Consider the following 12,752-nt stretch of genomic DNA (forward strand, 5'->3'; position numbering starts at 1 on the left):
GATTGAAGTAGATTTCATTTAGAGTTACATTGTCGGCATACTTTCCGTGCCAGGGTACCACAACAAGTAATGCTAGAAAGCCACGATAACTAACATGCATTAATACTATGTGAAGATCAACAGTACTCATTCTAAACTGTGAGTTAATAGTTGGATATTTCTGCAGTTAATGCTGGAACTTTTCGTTAATTTGAAGTCTTTTATTTATATAGTAAAGGCTATAAATTACAGTATGTTATAATGAAAAACGCATTTTACATAGATCATTTTGTCACTACTACTTGGCTTTTAAAGGTAGTTATCAAAATTTGAAGGTTTTGTGCTTTGAGTTCTTTCAGCAATTGCCTTTCTGAGAATCCGGAAGGGTTTATATTAATTGTCACAAGACCATAAGATATAGGAGCAGAATTAGGCCATTTGGCCCATCAAGTTTGCTCTGGTATTTCATTATAGCTGATCATTTCCCTCTCAGCCCCAATCTCCTGCCTTCTTCCTGTTTCCATTCATGCCCTGACTAATCAAAAGTCTATCAACCTCTGCCTTAAATATACTCGCAGACTTGTAGCAACAAATTTCACAGGTTCACTACTCTATCTAAAGAAATTCCTCAGATCTAAATGGATGTCTCTCTATTCTAAGGCTGTGTCCTTTGGTCATGAGTCCCCCACCATAGGAAACACTCTTTCCACATCCACTCTGTCGAGGTCTTTCAACATTCGATAGGTTTCAATAAGATCTTGCTCATTCTTCTGAATTCTAATGAGTACAGGCCCAGAGTCATCAAACGCTCCACATGTGATAAGCTTTTCAATCCTGGAATCATTTTTGTGAACCTTCTTTGAACCCTCTCCAATGTCAGCACATCCTTTCTTAAATATGGGGGCCAAAACTGCTCACAATATTCCAAGTGAGGCTTCACCATTGCCTTATAAAGTCTCAACATTACATCCTTGGTTTTATATTCTAGTCCTCTCGAAATGAATGCTAACATTGCATTTGCCTTCCTCACTGCTGACTCAACCTGCAAATTAACCTTTAGGGAATCATTCACGAGGATTCCCAAGTCCCTTAGTGCCCCAAATTTTTCAATTTTCTCTCCATTTAAAAAAAAAAGGTCTACACTTTTATTTCTTCTACCGAAGTGCGTGACTGTACATTTCCTGATGCTGTATTCCATCTGCCACTTCCTTTCAAGTTCTCCTAATCTGTCTTAAGTCTTTCTGTAGCCTCTTTGTTTCCTCAAAACTATCCACCCCTCCACCTGTCTTCATATTGTCCACAAACTTGGCCATAAAGCCATCAATTCTGTCATCCAAATCATTGACATATAATGTTAAAAATAAGCAGTCCCAACACAGACCCCTGTGGAACACTGCTGTTCGCTAGCAGCCATTCAGAAAAGGCTCTCTTTATTCCCACTCTTTTCCCCCTGCCAATCACTCAATGCTCTATCCTTGCTAACATGAGGAAATCTGCAGATGCTGAAAGCAACACACACAAAATGCTAGTAGAACGCTGCAGGCCAAACAGTATCCTAGGAAGAAGCACAGTCGATGTTTCGGGCTGAGACCCCTGATGAAGGGTCTTAGCCCAAAACGTTGACAATGCTTCTTCCTATGGATGCTGTCCGGACTGCTGTGTTCCACCAGCATTTTGTGTGTGTTGCTCTATCCTTGCTCGTATCTTTCCTGTATTACCATCGGCTCCTAACTTGTTAAGCAGCCTGATGTATGGCACCTCGTCAAAGGCCTCCTGAAAATCAAAGTAGACAACATCTACTGATTCTCCTTTGTCTATCCTGCATGTTATTTCTTCAATGAAGTCCAACTGATTTGTCAAACAAAATTTCTGTTAAGGAAACCAGGCTGACTATGGCCTATTTTATCATGTGCCTCCAAGTGCCCTAAAACCACATCCATAACAATCAACTCCAACTTCTTCCCAAACATTGAGGTCAGTCTAATTGGCCTATAATTAGCTTTCTTTAGCCCCCCTCCCCCCTTATTGAAGAGTAGAGTGATATTTGCAGTTTTCCAGTGTTCCAGAACCATGCCAGAAATCATTGAATCTTGAAAGATCACTATTAATGCCTCCACTTTCTCTTCAGAACCCTGGGGTGTAGACTATCTGGTCTGGTTGACTTATCTATCTTCAGATCTTGCATTTTCCCAAGCACCTTCTCCGTAGTAGTAGCAACTTCACATACTTCTGACACACTTGAACTTGCAGCATACTGCTGATGTCTTCCGCAGTGAAGACTGATGCAATATACTTCCAGTTTATCCACCATTTCCTTGTTCCTCAATTACTACCTCTCCAGCAACATTTTCCAGTGGTCCAATATCTACTCTCGTCTCTTTTATACATTGTGTACTTAAAGAAACTCTTTGTATCCCTTTTAATATCATTGGTTAGCTGATCTTTGAATCCATCTTTTCCTCTTTTGACTTCTTTAGTTGTCATCTGTTTATTTTTAAAAGTTTCCCGATCCTGTAAATTCCCACTAATTTTTGCTCTATTGTATGTCCTCCCTTTAGCTGTAATATTGACTTTGACCTCTTTTGGTCAGCTCTTCTGTCATGCCCATATAATTCCCTTTACTCCCTTGTATTAGTGATACATCTGACGTAAGCTTCTCCTTCTCAAATTACAGGTTGAAATCTATCATATTATGATCACTGCTCCCCTAGAGGTTCCTTTATCTTAAGCTCTCTAATCAATTCTGGTTCAGTATACATACCACAATACAGAATAATCTGATCCCCTAATAGGCTCAACTGCAAGCTGCTCTAAAGAGCCGTCTCTTGGGCATTCTACAAATTCCACCTCTTGGGACCGGGACCAGCACCAATCTGATTTTTCTTAATTTGCCTGCATATTGAAATCCCCCATGACTATCCTAACATTACCCTTTTGTCTTGCATTTTCAAATTGCTTCTGTGTTCAAAAATTATAATCTGTGTTTGGGATGAATGGCTTTCTAAACTACAAAATGAAATAATTTCATGGCACCAATCAGTTGCCGTTAGTTTACATTAATTTAGACCAACTACTTCATTTCAGATGGTTTGTGAAAGTGAATAGTTTCATCACCAACAACTGCTGACCAGAAGTGTACTCTCTGGCAACATAAAGGATGCTACTACTTTGACCTCTGTCTTTGGAAACATTTCAGTTCCATGATCCAAAGCTTAGTGTAAGTTATCTAATAAACATGGCAGTTAAGTGAGATCACAAGTACTTGCTTCCCAACCCTAATAAAATTCTAGGAGTAATTGCTGGAACATTATTTGAAAATGTGGAATAATATTCACAAAGGTTCAATTCCAATGAGAATATTAATGATGCACTAAAATTGCATATTGGACAAGTATTATTGCATTAAGACTCTAAGATATAGCAGCAGAATTCGGCCATTTGGCCCATTGAATCTGCTCTGCCTAAGAATACTACTAGTTCATAAATGAATGCTTGTAAGCAAACAAATCTCAAGGTGTATGACTTGTACAGTCTTTGATATTAAATGTATTTTGAATATTTGAATTAAAAAGAAATAACTAGAAAGTGTTACTAATTGCCAGAAACACAAGATTCAAAGTACATCTATTATCAAAAAATGTATAAATCATACAATCTTGAGATTTGTTTGCTTACGGGTAGCCACAAAGCAAGAAACTGAAAGAACCTAATTAATGAAAAAAATAAAAGACCAACTCCCAATGCGTGAGTGAAAGAGGAAAAAAAAATTACATCATGCAAACAATTAAAGCGATCGACGACATTCAGAACCAAACTGAGTCCTGAGGTCCGAACCTCGGAGCAGGCCCGAAGCCTCACTTATCAGTTCACCGTATCGGTGGGCACGAGCACAGAAACCAGGGCAGTCTTCATGGCCTCAGCACCATGGAGAGAGGAGTGACCATCACAGGGAGTGAGTGCAATTGGCTCTCGCCTCTGATCCCAACACCATCATTTCAGTCTGTATGGAGCGGTGTTTAAATTGAAAAAAACAACTGAACAGCGAAAAGCTCCGGTGTGCTGGAGCGAGGATTGATCATTGCGGAGATCGAACGAAATTGGTTCTTGCCTCTATCTGGGCCGGCGTTTAAATTGTTTAAACGGCATTTCGTAGCTCACACTTGGACCTGGCTATTGCGAAGGGCTGGGGGCCTAGACCCCTGAAATCGCCTTGCCATCGCTCACCCTTTCACGGGGATAAGTTACCATAATTTATCACAGAAAATATGTTTTTCGTCGGATTTCTGAACTTTTTAAGTACCAGTGAGTTGTCACATATGTTCGGTAGTGCTATTTTAACTGGAAATTCCTTGCCTGATTAGCCTCACAGCTAGCCAATAGGCATAACTGTACCAGTCTATCGCACGTGTTCTGCTGAGTATTCTGGTGTGCATAAGTAACACTTAGGGCAACCTTATTCTGATCAAATTTAATGTTAGTAAAAGTCATTTTAACTTGACTTGGTTTGTATATTAAAAACAAGTTAATCAGGGTGTACTTAAACCCTGGTTATAATCTTGGAACAACAAGCCAATGATATTTGAAAAAGCTTTCGCCTTATCTGGTTTGTAATTATATAAAGGCTGATGATGTGGTCAAGACGTGCACTGGGATGGTAAGATAAAGATTGCACTCAATGATATTTTTACGAGAAATTTCTGCCAGTTTTCGATGAGGAGAACAGGAGTAGGTAGTTTCTCATTTGGATGAGGGAAATTGATAAGTAAACTTTCCTTTTACTCAGTACTTGCACCTTCTTGCAGTAAAGCTGAGGTAATTTTAGTAATTTGTTAACTTTCTGACTGCCATGTTAGAGAATGATCTGATAGAGGATGGTTAGGGAATGAGCAAACAAAATAAGCAGCAGAAAAATAATTTTTAAAGTGGCTTGAATGAAAATTCTGATTGTTATATGCATGTGTATTTCTAGATTTTACTTAAGGAAAATTAGATATGTTTCCAAAAGATCCACATTTACTTAATAATGTTTCAATATATTTTGAGTGGACAAACTTCCATGCAGCAATATTAAGCAGGATTAAGTAACTTTCTTCTTTCTTACTTTTTTATTTTCCTTCCTTTTCTGATTGAGCTATGCATTGGTCACTGTAAGAAGAAATCCCTAGACTGAATAGTGAATCTATTATTTTGAAATATGGACTATAAATTTACCCCATATTGTAACCTGGGTAGAGCAATTCAATCTGTCTATCCGGACTATACATTTACTCCACAGTGTAACCTGGATAGAGCAATTCAGTGTGTCTATCTGGATTATACATTTACCCCATATTGTAACCTGGATAGAGTAATTCAGTGTGTCTATCCGGACTATACATTTACTCCACAATGTAACCTTGATAGAGCATCTCAACTTTTCTCTCTGGCAATAAGACCAACGTTTGATTTCTTTTGACTCATTCTTTCTGGCTAAAACCTTAAGTTATTCACTGCTGTTTGTGTTTGTTTTGCAAACAAAACCTTTTCCAACTTGTTTAAAATGCATTTAAAAATGTTCAGTTTGTGAATAAAAATGATTGTTTCAAGTCGATAAATTGAGAAACAATCACTTCAAACTGAGAAGTGTCTGCCATTTAACGTACTGATGTTGATTGAAACAGGAAGGTTTAATATGATTCTGAAAGTTTATTGATAATATTCTAATTCTTGCTAATAATAATTCAAGGTTCATGATTTAATGGGAAAATATCCAACAATAGAAAGCATAGAAAAGAGATGGTAAAGGTGAATGTTGCAGAAAGTGGATTATAGGTTTGTAGATTTCCAGAGATGTGTTCTGAGCCAACTATTCAATATAAAGGGGAGTCATTATAGAATACTGGGAGAAATCCATGAATTAATTTTAAAAAGAAGATTTGAGTCTACGGATGCTGGAAATGAACAGCTGGGAGGTAAACAAAGGAGTGGTTACTGGGTGTGGGGAAAATTGACATTGATGCTGTCAAGTTAGAGACTAACTGCTCCTCCAACCTGTGGGCCTCACCATTAAAATTGAATATAATAAAATCATAGTTAGTGGTGTCTGGAATTGTGTGAAAACAAATACTGAACTGGAAGATTGCAGTTCCATTGGATGTTGACACAATTGAGAGGAAGAGTGGTAGAGAGAGTCATTGTGGGAGATAATAGTAGGTGAAGTGCAATTTTTAAGCAAACAATATTTTTATTATGGAAAAGAAAGGTTTAGATTCTTCAAATTTTGAATCCTATAATTTGAAGATGGGTGTGGTATTTGATGTGGATGTAGAACTAGAAATAATGGATTAATATAACCTTGGGCAAAATGTGATTCAAAGAAATCCACCCCACCCCCAGAGTCGTATGCCTATTAATGCTTTTAAAACACTTCGATACTGTTTTAATAGAGCACATGGAAAGAAAAGACCATATATTGTATGGAACTTGACACTAAAAGAGTTTGTACAATGTTAGAAATGTCAGACCAAAATTGACACCAGAACATTTGGGGATTGTTTTTATTCAATTTGACTCTTGAGCTGTTAGTAGCAAAAGCTTATTGTAACTTTCTTCAGGAGAAAAAGTTGTGAATTGGTAAAATACTTGACAGAGTGGAGTATTTCTGGTCTGTAAAAGAAAAGGCTGGGTTGGCCAGAGAATCTTTTTCATTCCATACTTGTTTAGCAGTGGTGAAACTAATCTCACCTCTGTTCAGAATTAGTTACAAATTATTGACCTACTGATAGCAACTTTGCTGTATATTGTATTTGTATTTGAAATTGACATTAAAAATTCAATTTAAACTTTTAACTGATGGATTACAAAAGAAATGATTTCACTTTGCAGAATAGAAAGTCCTTTATTCAAAGCGGCAAGACAAAATGATGTTGAAACCTTGAAGAATTTAATAGAGGAAAAACATGTAGACCCTTATGAAAGAGGTGAGTAAATTGTAGCTGCAGGTAGCAATATGTTGCACCAAATACTGCATGCCTGAAAATTGGCAAACGTTTTATGCTGTGGCAAACTACTAAATGTTCAAGAGACTTAAATTACTAAATTATTAAATATACTTGGTGGTTCAGTAAAATTGGTAAAGCAACAATTGTGGACCAAAGAAACAACTTTGTCATTAATTCTAATTCTCTCACCCAAAAAAATTTGCTTGAGAATGCCATTAAGGATAGCAGTAAGGAGGAATGATGAAGTCAGTGTAAAATATAGACAACAGTACTTGGGATGCTATGATTACAGTATACCACACCTGTAACAGCACAGGTTTGTGTGTGTGTGTATATGTGTGAAAATAGAAGCCTCTAGAATTATATCAATAACCCATTCATAATTTTAATATTTTGGACACAATTTCTGCTTAATTTAGTAGAGATAATACCGTGTCATCAAATTCTCATTTTTTTGAAGTTGGTACACTGACTTTTTTCATGGCATTCTTTATTATTCAGTAGTAGAAGTATTTCCGTAGTTTCTTAATGCATTCTCTAATTTGCAGGGAAAGCAGCAAGGGAAACTGTGGTCCATAACAAAAGTTTGGTCATGTTCTGGAGTATCACAAAGTAGTAGTCACTGAGCGCAACCTTCTTCCATCTTGCAAGCATTTTCAGCCTTTGGTTGAGGATCTTGAGAAAACTCCTTGAAACTGTATATCTTTCTGGTGACTTGTGCTCTGTGGCTATTGTGAAATAAATGTAGATATCTGTATAAATTGAACAATGATAGTGCTGTGGGTTAAATTGCATAATTAACTGAAGCCGATAGAAACTTCAAGGTGAAGTAAGGAATGTGGTAGAGCCTAAATGATAAATTCACCAATAATGCCAAATAATCTTTAATTATAATAGTCTTGATACCAAAGCTACATTGCTTGCAAAGTTATCATTTAGAAAACCAAACTTATTAAGACATACCCTTGCCTCCTCTGTTGATTGGCTATTTGTATTGATGCCATTCTAACCAATTTACTGTGATTTTAGAGAAACATGTTAACTTTACCCAACTTTGTGCTCTGCTCAGTCAGCCTGTGAATGGCATTAATTGCATCAGTTGTTTACATTGGCTCTGTATAGGATCATGCATGTTGCAGAATAAAGATAATGTGAATTGTTTACCTCTCGAAATTGTTTACCTCTCGGAAGTAGAACTATGTTGCAGAAACTATTTATTCTTACATCAAGGTGAAATTCTCCCCATAGCAAATTACATTTCAGTTATGCTGACAAAGTTGCAACCATTTTGCAGTAAGAATTGCATATGATCTTCTAAAATATTAGCAACAAAAAAGGAACCAGAAATCAACAGTGTTTGCAATCAATCTTCCAGAGACTGTTGAATATCCTTCAGCTTTTTGGAATTAATTTTCAAACTTCATTTTCACACCAATGCTCAGGAGATTTAAATTTGTTTCCTAATTTATCTAATGTGGAAATAAATGAGAAAATATTCTCTCCACATTTACATTGGCAAAGTGAAATTGATGAACTGTAGACCGTGATGAGTAGATGTGTAAGGCATGGTCCATAAATGTGTAATCTTTAAATAGACTGGAACGCTGAAAATATGAAACCCTTTTGAAGTTTCTTCATTGTCCTGTGTAGAGCATTGTGAATGCACTGCATTATAAAATGATGTGATTTGTGACTGTTCTGTGATTGGTTGGCAAGATGGAAGACTACCAGAAATCCCTAAACTCAACTTTGATTTCACACATCAGGCAATAATACAACAAACAAGGCACTAAGAAACTGTTAAAGAAATGGATTATCCTGTCTGGAACAAAAGAACCAATAGAAAGTGAAACTCGGATGAAGTTAAAATTAAAGCGCAAGAATTTTACTCCCATGTACCGACATTTTATTGGCTTGGTAAACACTAAGGGCTTTTTCATTGCTGCCCAGTTCACTAGGAATAAAAAACCATCTGTATAAGTAAGCTGGACCATGAATCCTACATTGAAGTACAATGAAAAGCACGAAAGCCTGGTGTTATTGAAATACATCTCAATTGATTTCAGAATATTGACAGTGCAGTGGTCAATCCACATAAAAAGCATGGTTGCTTTGCAAAATTATCATGGCAGCAGTTGATAAATGAACGATTGCTCCCTGCAGCTACATGTTCAATGCATAGAAAAGATGCTGTGTATATTTTTTTTAAAATAAGAGGAATGGTCAGCCCCAGGAATACGCATTTTCTATTAGCAGTTATTCATTAGAAATGAAGATGGATGAACAAAGAGAAACAAAAACCTTCAGCATGAACACAAGAGATTCTGCAGATCCTGAAAATCTAGAGCAACATACTCAATGTTGGAGGAACTCAGCAAGTTGGGCAGAATCTGTGGAGGTGAATAAACAGTCAATGATTTGGGCCAAGACCTTCATGAGCACTGGAAAGGAAAGGCCAAGAAGCCAGAATAAGAAGATGGGGAGAAGGAGAGGGAGTAAAGAGGGGGGAGTGGGGGAGAGAAATTCCTAGGTTAAGAAATCAATATTCATGCAATCAAGTTGGAGGCTACCCAGACAGTATGTGTTGCTCCTCCAATCTGAATTTTGCTTCATTATGGCAGGAGAGGAGGCCATGGACAGACATTTCAGAAAGGGCATATGAAGTCAAATTAAAATGGGTAACCACCAGAAGATCCTGCCTCTTGTGACGAACAGAGTGAAGATGCTTGGCAAAGCAGTCCTCAATCTGCATTGAGTCTCTGCTTCAGTATGTATGCAAGATTCCAAGTATGTATGCACTATACAACCCTGAAATGCACCTTCCCCAAAGACAGTCACGAAACAAAGAAGAACCATGGAATAACCTTTTCAAAGGAAAATATCAAGCCTCAAACCACCCCCCCATGTTGGGGGCGGGGTAGAGGATCTTCTTCCAGATTTCTTGGAAATACTCATGAAAGGGAAGCTTCAAGTGCGCCTGCTTTCAGTATGTGCATCCCATGCTGAATATTATTCAGTTCACTTGAAAGCAAAACAAAATCTGATTGGGAGAAAAGAGACTGCACATGCTGAAATCTGAAATGGCAGACAGAATGCAGAAGAACTCGGAGTCGAACAGCATCTGTGGAGACAAAAGTTATAAGGTAACAATTTGGCTCAAGGCCCTGCATCAGGACGTAATAAAGAAGGATAAAATACAATTTCACAAGTGTGATCAGCCATTGATTAATGTCCCTTTTTTTTAAACAACCTGAAATCAAGCTATCAAGTATTAATCTGCGTGTTCTGCTTATGTTATGTAAGTGAAAGGAGAAGCAAAAGTTGTCTCCAAATTAATGACCCTTTTTTCACAACCTGAAATCAAGCAGTGAAGTATTAATCTGCGAGTTCTACTTGTGAAAATGAAATGAGAAGCAAAAATTGTCTCCAAACAGAGGACTGGTTCAGAAGTTTCTTAAATACCAGATTCAGGACATTAGTTCTTACTGCAGGTTCTTAATGGCACTTACTGCATTTATTGTTCTACTTCAAGACTCAACAGTTCTAAGATTTCTCCACACCATTTTGTTTTCAGATGTATCTTAATAGGGAGGCAGGTAACGTATACTAAATGAAATCCTGATGCAAGTGGAACCCTATACGTGCTGTGATCCATCTGTAACAAATTGAATGACTAGGCTCAATTCTGAAAGATGAACTAGAAAACTTCCCAGCTGTCTCTCCTGGCAACATGGTCCAGTTGCTGTTGCTGTCTTAATTTTCTTTTGCAAGTTTTATCCCCAGAGAAGATGGCTGCAATATTTTAAGGTATCTTGTCATATGATCTAATGAGTATCAAAAAGATTCTGCAAATGTTTAATTGCAGAGATCTCTCTTGATTTGTTTGAACAGCAGAGGAAATAAACATCAGTCACAAGATATTACAGAACATTTGAAACCAATACTAGTCGGTGGCTTTGGGTTCAAGACTTCGATACATTTAAAGAGTACTATAGTTTTCACGTTTAATTCAACATTATTTCTATTAAAAGTAAATGAAATTAGGAGTGCAGAGCAGACCTATTGGCATACCTCACTGGGAAATGGAACACTGCACAATTGCTGAGGAATATCCCGTTGGAAATGCTTAATGGTTATCCTTGGCCAGTTGCTGAAGAAATGCAGGATAAGCAAAATTGTGAAAATTTTTGTGTTAGGGGACACAGCAAAAATCCAGGTAACCTTTGCCAAACCAAGAATGTTGCCATTAGATAGTGTGATATCAATAAGTCTCAATGGACATGAGAAAGCCATCAGGAACGGGTTACAGAGCTTTATGAAACTACTGCAAGATTTGAAACTTATTGCAAGTGAACTTAGTAATTTGATAAAATATGTCCATAGTGCCTTTTGCGAATAGCCACATGTTCTAAGAAATGGTGCTTCAAAGGGATTTTGGTTTTAGGACATAATTACAAGACATACATTAAAATATAATTTCCAGCATTTCTAGGGCTACTGAATTGAAATATTGGTGAGAAGATTCCATAGAGCATAAAGTACAGAAACAGGGTCTTCAGCCCACAATGTTATGCCAAACCAAATAAATTAGTAATCAAATGGCCAACTAAACTAATCCCCTCTGCTTACACAATGTCCATATCCTTCCATTTTCCTAACATTCTTGTGTCTGTTTAAACGCCTGTTAGGAGTCTGTATCTGCCTCTACCACCACCTCAGCTGTGCATTCCAGGCACCTGCCACTCTCTGTGCTCATATTTAAAAAAAAGCTTGTCCCTCACATCTCCTTTGAAATTATCCCCCTCACCTTAAATGCATGCCCTCTAGTACTAGACATTTCAACCCGGTAGAAGAAGTTATTGCCTGTCTACTCTACCTATGCCTGTCATAATCTTATAAACCTCATATCAGATCTCCCCTCAGGTGCCTCCACTACAGAGAAAGCAACCAAACCTTCTCCAATCTCCTGTACTAGTAAATGCCTCTAATCTAGGTAGCATCCTGGTAAACCTCTTCGGCTTCCTCTCCAAAACTTCAATATCCTTCCTATAATTGGGTGAGCAGAACTCTGCAATCCTTTAGAAAATCAACATTTAAGTTTTTTTTTCCAGACAGTGCATTATACTTGTACATGATAGTTATAATAGCTCAATATCACCTCCATATACGTAGCAGAAAAATATGCTTAAAGCATATGTAATTATTTTGGGACTCAAGAACCCAAATATTTGGTCTTGAGTACCAATTCCTTTTGAATGAATGATGATGAAAATAAAATGTCTCCAGCTTGAGGAAAAATAATATTCCAAATGCATTTACTGAATTTATCTTTACTTTTCATGGTTTGTTGGATAGGCAATGAGGTTGCCTTTGTACCTTCATGTCATTATAATACAGTTGTTTGCTACTCTACATGTCTTAATATTAAGCAAAGGAGTTGCAGCTTAATAGATCAAAGTCCTCTGTGACATAAACATTTAATGCCACTACAAGACCTACTTTGATATAATTTCTGTAAAACAGAAATGCAGTTAAGGCCTGGCATAGGTCACTCACATTGAAACAGACTTTATTTGGTGAGTTGAAACATGCAGTAGCATTAATTAAAGTAAACCAAACTTGTATGGTCCATGGGAAATTGTTATTTCTTTAAACTTCTAGTTTTGGCTTTTCTCCCAGTTAACAGCTCTAGCTCCCTCTTACATGCTCAGCCAAAAAGCTCCCTCTCCCTGCTCCAATCATCGTATACCTGACATTCCTGATTATGAACCCATAAGCTTTCAATGCTCCTTT

The 12,752-nt window shown here is 37.3% G+C and overlaps 1 protein-coding gene across 2 annotated transcripts in view; it reads left to right on the plus strand.

Moving 5' to 3' along the window:
• LOC134344787 (transient receptor potential cation channel subfamily V member 5-like) overlaps positions 1-12,752 on the plus strand; it is an 89,021-nt gene that overhangs the window by 17,873 nt on the left and 58,396 nt on the right. For both annotated transcript variants that reach the window (XM_063044878.1, XM_063044879.1), the window contains exon 2: positions 6,844-6,938. In XM_063044878.1, coding sequence (XP_062900948.1) covers positions 6,844-6,938 — 95 coding nt within the window. The remainder of the gene's footprint in view (positions 1-6,843; positions 6,939-12,752) is intronic.

Source organism: Mobula hypostoma, chromosome 4 (genome assembly GCF_963921235.1).
Source record: "Mobula hypostoma chromosome 4, sMobHyp1.1, whole genome shotgun sequence".
NCBI lineage: Eukaryota > Metazoa > Chordata > Chondrichthyes > Myliobatiformes > Myliobatidae > Mobula > Mobula hypostoma.